The 16,266-nt window shown below is 49.4% G+C and overlaps 1 protein-coding gene across 2 annotated transcripts in view; it reads left to right on the top strand.

The window, feature by feature from the left end:
- The window catches only part of SLC7A8 (solute carrier family 7 member 8), a 58,232-nt gene that overhangs the window by 12,623 nt on the left and 29,343 nt on the right, over positions 1-16,266 (top strand). For both annotated transcript variants that reach the window (XM_084767303.1, XM_084767304.1), the window contains 2 exons: positions 6,404-6,608; positions 7,523-7,674. In XM_084767303.1, coding sequence (XP_084623429.1) covers positions 6,404-6,608; positions 7,523-7,674 — 357 coding nt within the window. The remainder of the gene's footprint in view (positions 1-6,403; positions 6,609-7,522; positions 7,675-16,266) is intronic.

Genomic DNA, 16,266 nt, shown 5'->3' on the forward strand with positions numbered 1-16,266 from the left:
AGTAAATACACCTGCCTCCAGGCCTGACGACCCAAGTTCAATCCCTAAGATTGACCTGTTGGAAGGAAAAAAACCAACTCCTGAAGGTCATCCATTGCAAATGCACATACACGGAAGGAAAAGTAAACCAATAAAAAATAACTTAAAGTGCGCAAATCATTACAGCAATCAGCAATAAATCTTGTTACATTTCTGCTATAATTTTTTATTTAAAGATTAGTTAGTACCATGGGTAATACATTTTTAAATGATTTATATAATTTTATTATATGTGCATTGGTGTGAGGGCGTCAGATCCTTGGAATTAGAGTTACAGACAGCCATGAGCTGCCACGTGGATGCTGGGAATCGAACCCTGCTCCTTTGGAAGAGCAGACTGTGCTCTTAACCCCTGAGCCATCTCTCCAGCCCACAGATAATACATTTTTTGTGCTTGGCTAAGTAAAACAAAATCCAGCTTTGAATCTGAAAGGGCTGTTTGGGATTCGGCAGACCTTGACATTGAAGTTGGAAGGAAGATGACGGCCTTTTTCAACCTTGACGTTGTTGACTCTTGGGCTAGGTCCTTCTTTGTTACAGAAAGTTCTCTGGTCACTGTGGGATCCTTAGCAGCATCCTTGGCCTTGACCCCCTAAGTGCCAGGGGTACCCGCACCCCAGTGTGAAGACTAAAAGTGTCTCCAGACATTATTAGTAATCCCCTGGAGGTAGGAGAAAAAAAAACCCACCAGAGCAGACAGGAATGCTGGGTAGTGTGTGGGTCCCTGGTAGGAACAGGCGAGGGCTCGGCCCTGTAGCCCCTGAGGCCGCAATGCTTGTCTTTCAGTGACTGGTGGGTGGTGGTTGGCTCCCTCGACTTCGTGAAAAGGACCATGTATGAACAAGTACTTCGCAGTGACCTTTCAAAGCAAGCATGTAGAGAGTGGGCGGTCAATAAATACTTCTTGAGATGCAATTACCTGCTGCCCGCCCCCCCTGCAGCATTTAAAAATTATACCTAGGCAAGCAGACAAATGACTCAGAGGATGCTTCGCGGTGTTGGCTCTGCAGTGCTGTTTGGTAGCCAGGCCTTTAAAGCCAATCTGCTGCGTTCGTCTCTGGATGGCCGCTGTCTCTACTGCTACAAATGCTAGTCATTAATTCTTTTTTTTTTTTTTTTAGCATTTCATACATTATAGAGTGTCTTACATAGGTATAAGCTGCCTTGATCCCCACAGCAAAGTAAGCGGGGCAAGAGCTGTTACTCCCACTGTGAACATGAAAGGACCGAGTCTCAGGAAAACTGGAGTCTCGTGGCCTGCGAGTGGCGAGGGCCCTGGCTCCTCTGAGTCTAGTCTCCACTTTGGTGAGGAATTCAGAACTGCAGAGTCACATGGTGCCACCTGCATCTCTAATCTGCAGGATATGCAACCCAACAGGGCATGCGCCAGCATCTTGGCCTGCTGTCCCACCCCCACCCCCCAGAAGCTGTTTGTACAGTCCTGATGGCAAAGTGTGTACAGAGGAAGGTGCCTAGGGAACTCACGGTTTGGGTGTGAGGATTAAAGCCTGCCTCCAGGCTCCTGCCTCCTCACCATCCCCAAGGTCTGAACGCTCTGGTGTTCTCTTACCCATCCACTGGAGAAACACAAATCACACTCACTTGCTTTCTCTGCAAATCTTAGCAATGGCCTCCGCCCTGATACCCGGCAGGAAGCTGTGGCCAGACTTGCAGTCTAGCATGAGTACGGAAAGGCACGGTCTTCTTGCTGTAAGTCTACTGAGCATTACAGGTCTGTAATTTCTCTCCTTAGGAAATTCTTTGAGGGCTAGAGCATCCTAGTGTGAACAAGCCTGAGTGTGAGTAATGCCATAATAGGGGTCACATGGGTGTTGGCACACGGGTGAGGAAGTTAGCAATTATTCACAGCAAATGAGGATTTTCTCGGTTCTGGCAGTTTTCCTATGGGGACGTGCCCACTGATGCAACTTGGCCTCTTTTTTAATGAAGCAGTTTGCACGGCTTTTCTTTGACAGAACAAGTTAAGCTTAGACTCATTGTCCAGGCATCCTAAAATCGAGCTTTCACTAACGATTGAACGGTGATTGCTGTGTTAGGCATGGTGGGCGGGAGCAGGGTTAAGGCCCTGACCTCAGGCCCCTTGGAATTACCAGACAGGTATGCATCATGTTCTTTTTGTTTGTTTTTGTGTTGTGTTTTTAAGACAGAGTTTCCAGGGTTTCTCTGTTTAGACCTGGCTGTCCTAGAATTTATAGACCAGGATGGCCTTGAGCTGAGAGATCACCTGCCCCTGTTTCTTCCATGCTGGGATTACAGGTGTGCACCACCCGACCCAGCATGTGTCCCATTCTTAAGTGACCTCCTAGACCAGCAGTCTCAACCTGTGGACTGTGACCTCTTCAGGGGTCACCTAAAACCATCAGAAAGCACAGATATTTGCATTACAATTCATAATAGAAAAATGTATAATTATGAAGTAGCAATGAAAATAATTTTATGGTTGGGGGGGTCACCCCCCCTCAACATGAGGAATTGTATTCAAGGGTGGCTGTGTTAGGAAGGTTGCGAACCACTGCTATAAACAATGGAGTTAAGAGTAAAACAAGGGAGGGGGGGAATCCCTAGAGAAGTCAACTATATCAAGAAAGACTCCAATCAAGATAAAAAGACTCCTGGTTTTCCTGTCTCAGAGCCTCCTTTGGTCAATGCACAAGTTTAAAGGCCCTGGGGCTGAGCTGTGTGCGGTGCTGTTGACAAAGGAGGCGCAGCGTGGGGTCTGGAGGACACCCTGGTCTGATGAGCCTCATGACTTGGCCTCTCCACCAGACTGAATTGCTTACACAGCATGTGACTTTGACAAAAGTCTCTCTCTCTCTCTCTCTCTCTCTCTCTCTCTCTCTCTCTCTCTCTCTCTGAGCCTCAGTTTTCACAAAAGTAAATAAAAACAATGGATCATCCAAGGAAGACCGGATAGTAACCTTTATAAGAAAGCAGTTCTGAGAACCAAAGTACTTAGCATGGATGCTTACGTCACCCACTGCAGACAGACAGGACTGGACCAAGGGGAGGAAGTTGGCTTTGCCTTCCACTGCTGTATAAGACCACTCCAGTTGGCTGGATGGAGCACATATGTGGGAAAGTCTTTTATTTTCACAATGGCCTTAAAGCAGAGGTGAAAGATGCAGCCTCCAATCCAGATACTGTTAAATCAGCTGCACTGGGAAAATGGGATAACAGCACCTCCCTTGTTTCCTCTGAGAAATAACTGGGCCACAGACCCCTCAAAGATCAGGTAATGCTGTACGTCTCATCTCCCAGAGTCCCAGAGGCGGCCGAAGTACTCATGGTCCTGGTTCGTCCATATAGCTGTTTGTTTTCCAGAACCCTTAGTGGAACGTGCCTGAGCTTTTGACAGGACTCTCCACCTTCCCACTGAAACTGCCCTTCCCAGCTCCAGGAAACACCTGGCCATTTCCCTTTCTCAACCTGAAGTCCAAAGTCGACCCTTGTTTTTCTCCTGGTAGTGGCTGTTTTTCTAGCCCTGGAGCTGGTTTCCTAAGCTCTGTGCTATTTATCTCTTCTTGGATGGCTGTGAAATGCCCTTTATATCCCTCTTTGGATAGTTCCCAGATAGGCAAGGAATTTACTGTCCTCTTTCTGCGACTCTCATTTCCTGGAGCTTCCTGCCTTCCAGGGAGCAGCGGCACATTTAGTTTTAGCGGGTGGTTTGGTTTGGTTTGAACACAGAGTTGAACACTGAGACCATTGAACTGGTCTCAGACTCAAGGCCACTCTCCGGCCTCGGCCTACTGAGTGCTGGGATTATAAGTGTGAGCCACCCTGGCCAATTTGAAGGATCATTTGACAGAGTGACCATGTCCTGGGGGCTGGAATACCGGGTGACAGTCTTTTAATCTCCATAGAGAGCAGATCATAGCCAGGCACGGTGGCGTGTGCCTGTAATCTCAGCACTCGGGAGGCAGAGGCAGGCGGATCTCTGTGAGTTCGAGGCCAGCCTGGTCCTCAAAGCGAGTTCAGGATAGGCAAGGCTACACAGAGAAACCCTGTCTCAGAAAAAGAGAGAGGTGGGGGAGGGTGTCACATGGAATGTGTGTGGGCAAAGACGTCTTTCTGTTTTATCAGAAGACTTCGCATAAGCATGTAAAGAAGGAAAACAGAAACGTCCGCAAGAGCCGACCCCTTTCGTCTGCCTCTCCTTGGCCTGACTGATTACATTTGAGCTTGATGTTGAGGAGCTGGTCCTCCCCTTGTTGTTGTTGTTGTTGTTGTTGTCATTGTTGTTGTTTTCTGTATGTATCACTGAAGAAAAAAATGTGTTTGAAAGAAGAATGCATATATGACATATGTGCTATCTGGCATATATGGTATATGATGTGTGTATGTCACGCCTAAGCATCCTATTTAACACTGCATTTTTTTTTTAGTTTGAAATCTAACAGCAGATTTTACATCTGAGAGGAATAGAGGGTTACCTTGTGAGTATTCTTACTTCATAACTGTATGCCTGGCCCTGGATTGCAGATTGGCTTTTGGGGCCAGGCATCGGGTTGCATACCTGTGTGTGATCCTAGCACTCGGAGAGCAGAAAGAGATGGATGGATGCAAGTTCAAGGACAGGCTGGTCCACTAGTCTATGCATCAAGTTCCAAGCTAGCTAACTTAACTCATTGCTCAACTTCATCTCAAAAGAAAAGAAAAAAAAAAAAACAGATTTTAGCTTGGAGGTGCATGTTTTAGAACTGAATTGAGGTTGAGTTCTGGCTGGATTTGGAAAGTGGAACACAAAACTTTATCCTTTTAGAATTTTTAAAAAAGATTTGTTATTTATGTGTTATTAATGTTTTGCCTGCATGTATGCAGATGCCCTCTATGTGTGCCTAGTGCCCCCAAAGAGGGCTTCGGATTCCCTGGGACAGGAGTTACAGATGGTTGTAAGCTCTGTGCTCTTAACCATCTCTCTGGCCCAGACTTAGCACTTGTTATTTCACTGGTCCCAAACCACTAAGGAAAAGGTGGCTCCCTGGGCTGAGGCAAGCTCTCTAGTTCTGCTTTCTCACCTAGATCTGGCAGCCTCCACTTCTTCCCTCCGGCATTGAGTAGGGAGCTGGGAAGCGCCGAGGGAGCTTTCAAATCACCTGAGGACTGTCATTTTCACCTTCACTGTAGAAATGAAGGAAGCCAACTGGGAAGCCATGTGTCAGGGGCTGTCCCTACCCTTCTCCTGCCCTGCCCAATGCACATGACCCGAGAGCCCCCTGTCTGTGCTTGCTGCTGGCCTCTCTGAGAGGCCTCCCACCCCTGAGCGTGCAGTAGTAGATTAGTGAAAACAGCACCAGATTAAGCATCAGGAGACAGTTTTCAGGATCTGATTTTACCCATCAGTGGCTGAGGGATTTAGAGAAAGCCACTTAACCCCACGGTCCCTTCCTCTTTTGGTCAGTGAAGTGGAGAGAGAAGTCCCATCCTTGTCCTTCGTCCCTGAATTCTACTAGGTGATCTGAGGGTCACATGACGTCACAGAGAGGGAAGCCTCTGGACTGCAGTGCTGAGGCTTAGCACGTATTCTACTCTCACAGGTCACGTCTAGACGACTGCAGCCATTTTATAGGTCTGTTTCTTGTTCTCCAACGAGGGTGGGGCTGTTGCGCCCATGTAGAAACCAGTTTCCAGGGCTGTCTCCACTCATAAATGTTTTGTGTAGTCTTAAGGCAGGGTCTCGTTACGTAGCCCAGGTTAGCCTCGAGCTCCTGATCCCCCTGCCTCATCTTCCCAAGTGTTGGGATTCCCAACTATGTGTCGGCGCTATAGCCAGCCCATAGTCACAAATCGTCACGGTGTGTGGCCACAATCTGACCAAAAGAATTTGCCCTTTGGTTCATTTTTGAAGCTTTCTAGTGGACAAGATAGTGTCTGGGAAGATAGTGTTTCTAGTCCTATCTCTTTAGCCAATTCTAAGAGCCTGTCACTTTGGCTAGAGCAGGTGGCTAGAGCACCCTGGGGTTCAGTATTTGCTCCCCCCCCCCCACTGCAAAGCCTCACAAGATTCCTTCGCTCCCCCCCCCCACCAGACTAATTTTCTTCTGCTGAAACTGTGAGCAATATTATCTGACTCCATAGGATTTTTCTGAGGAGCAAACTAGCCTCATAAGTTCCTTGTCAGTCCTCTGCCCTTCACCCCACTCTAGGAGGCATTATTACTGAACACGCCTGCCTGGAGATCTTGGACACATTTTAGAACCAGATTAAAGAAGAAACTCAAGTGGGAATCCCGGCTGAATACACCCACCACCTAAAGATGCTGAGGAGTCGGCCCAGAGATGAGCTAGCTGTCCCTGCAGATGCCGACAGTCCTGACCTCGCCGTGTGTTTGTGCCTTGTGCAGGGAACATCATCGGCTCCGGGATCTTTGTCTCGCCGAAGGGTGTGCTGGAGAACGCTGGCTCTGTGGGCCTTGCTCTCATCGTCTGGATTGTGACAGGTGTCATCACAGCTGTGGGAGCCCTCTGCTACGCTGAGCTAGGTGTCACCATCCCCAAATCTGGAGGCGATTACTCCTATGTCAAGGACATCTTCGGAGGACTGGCTGGGTGAGCAAATCTGGAGGAGCGGAGGGTCTAACACCGATGCCCAACCTTTTGGCATAACCGATATCACACTGTTGCCTAAGAATGTCATGCTCATAGCTATCCTGGGAAACACGGGGCCCATGCGCTGAGGGTGGGTGCCACCGGCAGAGGAAAAGGAGAAACATGGGACAGAAGGGTCAGGTCTGTTCCCCAGTGTGTCCTCACTCGTAGAATCTCGTACATGAACCAGGTTACAATTCTTATCTCCACATTGAACTTGATTATAAACAAAGCAGATGTCCACACTGACCACAGAGTTCTGGGGGAGGGGGGACAGTAATCACCAAGAGAAAGCCCTAGACGGTGACACCTGAGAGTGACTTCCTGAAGAGGAAACATCCCCACTCCTTACACAGCCAACGATAGTGCACGCCCTCCTCAGTCACGCCCCTGGCTTTTCTAGATTTCTCTGACCCTGACTGTGGGACTCGACCACCACTGAAGAGCCAAAAAAACGGGCAAGGTGCTTTTCCTGCAAATTCTTATTTGATGCCTCCCTGTCCGTTGCCTATGTAGCCACACCCTCGGAGTGTTCTTGCTGTCAGAGCCCTGGGGTTGACTATTTCTTTTTCCCACCTTTGGCTAAAGCTGCAGAGAAGGAGAAAGAGCGCTCAAACGCCAGCTGTAATGTGCACAGGTCTTCTTTATCACACCTTACAAAGGGCTTTAGGGTCTCATTTCGGGTAGGGCAGGCCTCTTCAGTATCTCTGGAAACTAAAGAGGAAATGCACCTTTAACCCACTGGTATTTGCTCATTTGCTCAAGTCCCCCAAACCCACCCCCACCCCCGTTTCCGGGCCTCTTGCCTGGATTTTCTGCCGATGCCTCCGGCGCCCTGCCATGCCAGCCAGTGATTTCCTCTGCTCTTCCCCCAGGTTCCTGAGGTTATGGATCGCTGTGCTGGTGATCTACCCCACCAACCAAGCTGTCATCGCCCTCACCTTCTCCAATTATGTGCTGCAGCCTCTCTTCCCTTCCTGCTTCCCCCCGGAGTCCGGCCTGCGACTCCTGGCCGCCGTCTGTTTGAGTAAGTAACACCTCAGCCTCCTTCAGTCTTCCTGGTGGCCTGCATGCCTTGGTTTATCTCCCACCACCACTGCCACGCCACACACCTTTCCTTTTTAGTCCATAGGAATGTGTTTTGGGTGAGTGGGTCCTCCATAGTTACCTAGTGTTGTGTAGAAAGCCAAATATGGTGGCACAAAACTTGTAAGTTTGGGAGGCAGAGGTAGAGGCTATGGAGCTAGAGGCCAGCCTAGGCTACCCGGAGGCCAGCCTAGGCTACACAGTGAGAGCCTATCACAAATAACAGTGGCTTTTGGTGCCAGAGTTCTTCATATTAGCACTTTCACCTCTGCTATCTGATTTACCTCATGACAAACCCATGAGGTAAGCTGGGCGGTTGTTATCACTTTCCTAGGATAGATACATCAGGAGACCAAGAGCCAAGAGCCAAGGGCAAGTGGCTTTCTTTAAGAGGCGGACTCAGGGCCTCTGAGTCCTTGGCTTTGCAGCACAGCAGGGGCTGGCTCCCAGCGCTGAGAGTAAGACCCTGACAGCCTCCCTCCCCGCAGGCAGTTGCAGTGGCGTCTTAGAAATCGCCACCACACACTCATTTTTGAACTGTGTTGGCAGAGAGTTTGTCCCTTGTCCATGCCCTGGATGGGTAATTTCTGTTTGTTTGTTAGTTGTTTCTTGAGGCAGGGTTTCTCTGTGCAAGGCCTGGCTTTCCTAGAGCTAAAAAAAAAGGAAACCAGGCTGGCCTCAAAGTGACAGAAACCTGCCTGATTCTGTGCCTGGCTCGGATGGGCCATTTCGTTTCGTTTCTCCTGCTTGTTTTAAGTGGAGGAAAAGCCTTGTAGACGTGGCTAGGGCCTAACTGGCTGTGGTGAACTCAGGATGGGAAGGTGCCGGTGAGGTGGAACCAGCAGATCCTTGAGAGAGAGGTGCTGTGGAGCCTGCTTCTTAGGTCTCCCCAGGGGCGGCTGTGAGAGCGGTGATCCCCGTGGGCTGGCCTACTCTGTATCTACTCCAATGCTTATTCCTTAAGCAACTGTTTGCAGGTTTCAGAGTTGCCTCAGGCTTTGTCTTCTCGAAGCTTCTGACGGGGTAGGGACCGGCCTTGCTGTTCATTTCCAGATCTAAGCATTGTCCTTCTGTCTTGCTGGTGCGATGTGGAGGGAGCACCCACCACTCTAGACAACCCCCCAGGACAAGCATGACACCTTAGCCAGATTGCCTTGTTTGGCAGTGAAGGTTGGGCCCTGACGTAGATACCACACTGAGGCAAGGTGATGTGTACAGCTGAAATCGTTGTTTGTTTTGTTTTGTTTTTTGAGACAGGGTTGCTCTATGTAGCCTTGGTTGTCATGGACTCACTTTGTAGACCATGCTGTCCTCGAACTCACAGCGATCTGCTTGCCTCTGCCTCCCGAGTGCTGGGATTAAAGGCGTGCGCCAACCACCACGCCCGCCTGAAACCCTTGTTCAGAGGCAATAGTATTTTATTCCGGCCTGCTTACAGATCCAGAGGTAAAGGAGTGTATGCCCCAGATTCAGGCTTCTAACACCCTCAACTCTGTTCCACGCATTCTGGTGGCTTGGTGGAGTAGCAGTCTGCCTCCTTAAAAGATAACGATCCTAACTTGTAACGTTGTGTGTGCCTCAGGAAGGTGTCTGTTAGGAGGGTGGGGCTTTCTGACCTAGGGTCCCCCTGCAGGGGAGTTGGAGTTTATGGATGTATGAGCCACTTGGACTCGCTTCATGGCAGCATTTGGAGCTGTAACAGCGTGGGAATGCAGGAAAGGTTGCTGTTTCTCCCGTCGGCCAACCTAACAAGGGGAGGAGGACGGAAGTGCATGAGTGCTGGCCGCTGCTGTTTCGGTGTCTCATGCACACAGGCTGCTTCCTCCTTTCTGCTGATACTGCTGAAGTCTCAGACGAGAGGGCTCCTCTGACCCTCTTCTAGAACTCCGAGATTGCGTGGCCCCTCCCCTAGGAGAGCAGTTCCCTTACCACAGACGGGTCACAGGTTTGATACTTTGCACAAAGACCCTGGAGTGGTGAGGTCTTTGTGCAAGGCCGTGGGCGAAGGCTCGCACCCTCCCAGGTGGTAAGAAGAACTCTTCCCTAGCCAACCCCAGAGAGGCAGGCTGCAAGGAAACTGCCCCCAACCGAACAGAGCCAGTCTTGTCCTCTGAGAATAGTTTTTCACTGCCCTTGAGATATGACTCCAGATATTATTCCAGCGGAAAAATCTTAAAACACAAATTTATTCCTCCTACTTCCGTTAGGGGCCCAGTAGAGATGGGGACAGGTCCCAGATGCTTTGAGTCTGTGTACTGAGGGTCTGTTTTCTGGTTTGCTGAATGCTGTTTTGTTTTGGAAGATGGGGGAATCTCTCTATGTAGCCCAAGTTAGCTTTGAATCAGCTATGTAGCCCAGGCTGACCCCAGACTTGTGGTAATCTTTGTGCCTCAGCCTCTCTGGTGCTACAACCACAAGCTCTGACTCCCGTGCTAAGATTTTGTTAAAGCCCACTTCCGTAGCCTATGAGTGCCGTGATGTACAATGCTTGGCCTCTTTGAGGCAGGGGAACTTTTTTTTTTCCAAGACAAGTTTTTTCTGTGTAGCCCTGGCTGTCCTGGAACTCGTTCTATAAACCAGGCTGGCCTCGAACTCACAGAGATCCGCCTGCCTCCGCCTCCCGAGTGCTGGGATTAAAGGCTTATGCCACCACACCAGGTGTGAGGCAGGGGAACTTTTGAGACAAGGTTGTTTTTTCTTAAAACTTTTTTCTTTTTTGTTTTGTTTTTTTTAAGACAGGTTTCTCTGTGTAGCCCTGACTGTCCTGGAAGTCACTCTGTACACCAGGCTGGCTTCCAACTTAGAGATCTGCCTGGAGACAAGGTTTTCCTATGTAGCCCTGGCTAGCCTGAAATTCAATACATAGATCGGGCCATCCTGAAACTCACTGTATTGACCAGGGTGGCCTCAAAACCTTGAACCCTCGTAGCCTTCTCCCTGTCCTAGGCTCCGCATGCTGAAGTCACAGGCATTACATCATCACCTCTGATGAACTCCACCCCGCTGCCTTGTGACAGAGCTCTCCCACATAGCCCAAGCCACCCTTGAGTTAAGTTATGTAGCCTAGCTTTGAATGTGTCAGTTCTCCTGCCTCGGGTCCAAGGGGGTTGAGTTCATCTTGGGTGAGGGTGCCACCGACCATTATGACACCCTGCCATTATGACACCTTTTACCCCAGCACCCCCTTCTTCCTACCACTGCCACCATCATCCAGTGCACCCCATCTTCTCATCAGGTGTCAGCAAGCCAGCTGTGTCACATAGCATGGGCGCACTTTGGAGAAGGAGGCAGGCAGTCACCCGTCTCCGTGCTTTTAGGAGACGCCGCAGAAAGCGTGGGTATGGGGGTGGGGGTGGGGCGTTTACACAGGAAACTCTGCTTGTCACCGTCTCGTTTGGCCGATGACTGGAGCTGAGTCACGCATGAGAGCTTTGAAGAAAGGCCACCTTCTGTGGAGCAGTCACTGGTCTAAAATGCAGGGTCCAGCAAGGAGAGTGGGTGCGGCAAAGGCCAAGGCTGGTGTCTGCTGAGGGAGGGAGAAGAGGACCCAGGTCCGTGCTGGGACCGTTTTTGGAAGCTATCTGAAGGGAAATGAAGTTGGGACAGGCCAGATTTGGGGAGGGGGTGGGGGCAGAGAGGCAGAAGGAGCCTGCCTAGAGCCGGGAAGGGGGTGGGGGGGCGAGGGCAAGGGGGAAAGAAGGAAGTGCAGATTCGGACCTGCTTGTGCAACCACAGCGCTGTGAGTTATTCTATTATTTAGGTCAAAGCTGATTATTCACTGCTGAGTCAGCAGAATAGCCCTGGTCACCAGGCAGTAAGAAAAGAAAGCATTTTACATTTTAATTTGATGAAAAGCCTTTCTCTCTGGTCTCCAGAGCATGCACACTGAGGGGGCTGAGGGAGGGGGAGTAGGGAAGGAGCCTAGGAAGTGTATTAAAACTCGCTTTTGGCATGCCGGCTCCTATGATTTGTTTCTTTTGATTATCTTGAAAACAAACAGCTGGGTCTGCAAGAAAAGCCTACTTCCTGCATGGCCTGCTTTATGGGTCTCCAGGAGAACAGTGAAATAAAACACAGAGTCACAGTGGGGCCGAGTGTGGTGGTGCACGCCTTTAATCCCAGCACTTGGGAGGCAGAGTCTGGCAAATTGATATGAGTTCAAGGCCAGCCTGGTCTACAAGAGTCCAGGACAGCCGAGGCTACACAGAGAAACCCTGTCTCAAAAAACCAAAATAATAATAATAATAATAATAATAATAATAATGATGATGATGATGATGTCACAGTGAACCACCTGACCTTTGCCCTCATCCTGTCCCGGCCTGGTGGTTGGATACCCTTATGGTTCTAATCCATCTATTGAGGTATATATACACGTGAGGATACATAGATGTAGGTGTTGACTGCTGCCTCTCCGGCTCGCCCTTTTGTCAAATGGTCCCATCTTGTGGCTATTACATGATTTTTCTAGAGTTAAAGGACAAAATCAAAATGATTTAGTTTAAAGACTTTGTGCAGACATCTCCAAGCTGGTTCAGGACTCAAGCAATTCTCCTGCCTCAAACCTCCCAAGCACCTACAAGTGGACACCACCATACCCAGCATAAAAATCCAAATTCAGTTTCATTTTTCTTCTATAATCAGGAAACAAGTCTTTCCATGACACAGAATAGGTATCCAGGGGCTGGAGAAATGGCTTGGCAGCAAAGAGCACTTGCTGCTCCTGGAGAGGCCCGAGTTCATTTCTCAGCACCCACATCATCAATGTTGGTGATTCATAACCATCTACAACTCTAGCTCCAGAGATTCCAGTACCTTCTTCCAGCCTCCAGGAACCTTCATGCATGAGTACATACCAATGTGCAACACACGTGTACATGTACACACACATACACACGCATATACACATATTTTACTATGAAAAAAAAGGAATAATATCCCAGCAAATGAGGTTGATTTTATAGACAGAGAAGAGCTTTAAGAAGATAGAAACAAAAAAACAAAACAAAACAAAGAAGATAGAAACAAGCCGGGCATGGTGGTGCACACCTTTAATCCCAGCACTCAGGAGGCAGAGGCAGGCAGATCACTGTGAGTTTGAGGCCAGCCTGGTCTACAAAGTGAGTCCAGGACAGCCAAGGCTACATAGAGAAGCCCTGTCTCAAAAAACCAAAGCAAAGCAAAAACAACAACAAAAAAAAAAAAAACAGCCAAAAAAGCCGACCAGTAATATCAAAGCTACTGTCCTTGTACACAGTGGTTCTCAGCCTTCCTCACGCTGTGACCCTTTAACACAGTTCCTCATGGTGTGGAGACCGCCCCCCAACCATAAGATTATTTTCATTGCTACCTCATAACTGTAATTTTGCTACTATTATGAATCTTAATATAGATATCTGTGTTTTCTGATGGCCTTAAGCAACCCCTGTAAAAGGGTCATTTGGCCACCAAAGAGGTCGCGACCCATGGGTTGAGGACCACTGTTATAAAGAAGGCGAGGGAGACGTAGCTGGTGAGCATAACAGCAAATCATTTCAGGTTATTTCTTTGTGTAAGGATTAGAGCAGGAGGGAATTTGTCACATTGATTGAATGTGACATCTTTAGAAACTGTGGCCGTTATCTCTCTAATCCTCAGCCTCAGAAGGTTGGGTAAAGTTTACTGATGCTTGGTTGCACGGATGACTTCGTTCCGAGGTTCAGCCTGGTGCCCTGGGGCCCCAGTGCAGGGGCTTAGTGCAAACATGACCTCTTGTAACTTTCATTAACAACCGTTATTTAAAAAAAAAAAAAAAGTTATAATCAGAGAGGCTGCAGTGACACCGTGGGTGTTGGGTGTAAGGGGTGCCCTTCCAAAGTCAGTGTCTTAGACAGAGGGTGGATATGTGCTCAGGATGAACCCAAGGACTTAAACACACATTAGGGAAGTTTTCTACTTCCTGGGCACACCCTGGCCCTCCTCTAAGAATCCTGTCTCCCAACTCTTTGGCTTCTCCTCCTCTTTGAGGCCAGCGTGCATTTAAGGTAGTGCCTGGCTCCGCTGGTTTCTTTGGGGACGGAAGTCACTGCCCAGCACTTTAATGATAGTGCCGTCACTCACATAGAAGTTCCTCCTTCCTTGCCCTCCGGAGAAAGGCGCAGGGAGTGCCCTGCCTGCACAGCAGATGGGAAAAGCAGCTTATCCCGCGTCCATCTCTCTGCAGAGATTCCTGAGAGGTGGCTGTTCCGGGCTGCAGAGTTCTCCCCATTCCTGGAGCTGTTTGGGAGGGAAAGAACTTCAGGCATTTCTTCTAACCCTGGGTCACACTCAGTCCCTCTGCAGAGGCCCAGCTGCCTGGAGCAGGACGCTGTCCTGTTTTGCAAGTCTCCGTGACACAAGAGGATTCAGCGTCTAAACCCCTTGATCTCAGTTCATCTTCTCTTGAGTCTTCATGTTCTCCCGACTCAGACTTCAATCCACAAACATGAAGGGTTGCTCGGACACCTGGGTGCCACTTCCTTCTTGCCTTTCCCTTGTTCCAGAAGAGTTCTCCAGCCAGGAGGCAATAGTGGAGCTTGAAGGATGTCTTATTCTAGTGAAGGAGGAGCAATTATGTGTGCGTGTGGTGTGTGTGTGTGTGTGTGTGTGTGTGTGTGTGTGTGTGTGTGTGTGTGCGCGCGCGCGCGATATAATTCACACTGGAAGAAAGACGACAGTGGCAGTAGAAACAGGAAGAGAAACAGACTAAGCATTTGTCCAGGCCGGGAAGGAGGTGGTGGCCCGACCTAAAGATGGCCTCACAAAGATGGCTGTGCTGTGAGAGTCAGGGAAGTTTCGGGGTGGAAGCAACTGGCCTGTTGACCCTTTTACCACTGAGGAGTAAGACTCTAGCGTGCCTTGTATGTCCGTCCGAATGAAGCATGCCGGGTAGCTGTGCCCCGTGCTGGGGGACGAGCCGTTGGAATGTGTTACATCTGCCTCCGCCTTCCAGGTCCTCCCAGAGGCCTGATGGCTGCCGAGCAGGTTCCTGTTGACACACCTTCCTCAGGCGGCTATCCTGGGATTGTGCTGAAATGACTACGTAAAGCAGGGGTCACAAGGGATGGGGATGTGGCTCAGTGGCAGAACACTAGCCTAGTGGGCACAAAGCTCTCAGTTTGAATCCCAGCACCAGGTCAACTGAAGGAAAGAAGGACAACATCAGCAACTCAGAAAGAGCTGCGCCTCCTGGGAAGCACTGTTAGGATAAGAATCATAACACTAACAGTTTTTAGGTACCTACAACACGCCGGGCACTGTTCTCAATAGGCAGGCTGGAGAGACAGACCAAAACAAACAAAAAGCCCTAAAAAGCAAAGAGCTTCCTTCTGCCAGGCACCATGACGCACACATGCGATTGCAGTAGTCAGAGACCGACACAGGAGAATTGCCACAAGTCTGAGGCCGGCCTGGGCTACATAGTGAGCTCCAGGCTAACCTGGGCTACATAGTGAAACAGAGCACTTGAAGATAAGCAGGCAGTGTTCAGCATAGACTGGACGATCGAATGGGCAGCAGCAGGTGTGGGGTGTGTGTGTGTGTGCGAGATGTATGTGGGGGGGTATATGTGTGTGGTGTATGTGTGGGATGTGTGTTGTATGTTGTATGTGTGTGTGGTGTATGTGGTGTGTGTGGCGTATGTGTGGTGTGTGTATGTGTTGTGTGTGTGTGGTGTGTATGTGTGTGTGTGTGGCATATACGTGGGTTGTATATGTGTGTTGGTATATGTGTATGTTTGTGGTATGTGTGTGTGGTGTATGTGTGTGCTCTCAAGCATGGCTCTCTCAGTGGGCCCATAGGCTGTTGAATATAGCCACAGCATTGAATTAACAGCAAGAAGTGTGTCAGAGGACCAGGCCTTAGTGGTGCACATCTCTAATCCCAGCACTCAGGAGGCAGAGGCAGGCGGATCTCTGTGAGCTCCAGGCCAGCCTGGTCCATATAGCGATTTCCATGATGTCCAAGGCTGCATAGAGAGACTGAAGAACAAAGCAAAGAACTAAGACAGGAGTGGGGGGGGGTCCCATCATGAAGGTAGCAGGAAGGCAATGGAGGGTTTCGAAACAGAGGAATAACATCATCAGAGCTGCATCTGGAGGGACCTGCTGCGAATGGTGGTGCTTGGGAGAAAGGCCAGGGGCAAAGACTGGTTCCATGTGGTTACAGGAATCTAGGTTAAAATGTCTGTGAGGTGACTCAGGGGTACGAATAGAGAGAAGTTAATGTAGTTGGTGTTTAGGAAATAAAATTGCCAGATTGCTAAGCATGGTGGTACATGCCTTTAACACCAGCAATCAGAAGGCAGAGGGGAACTGATCTCTGTGAGTTCAAAGCCCACCAGGTTTACATGGATGGTTCTGGGCCAGGCAAAAAGGAGCGCCAGGATTGTGTGGAAGAGTCAAAGAGGGCACATTTTTATTTTAACGGCACTTACTTTAATGTCTCCTTCCTGCTGTGGGGTGGTGGGTGGCTGCCATCCCTGCCACCCCTCTACTCTTAGGAGCCATGTCCAGGG

Source organism: Acomys minous, assembly GCF_964271855.1.
Source record: "Acomys minous genome assembly, chromosome: 18".
NCBI lineage: Eukaryota > Metazoa > Chordata > Mammalia > Rodentia > Muridae > Acomys > Acomys minous.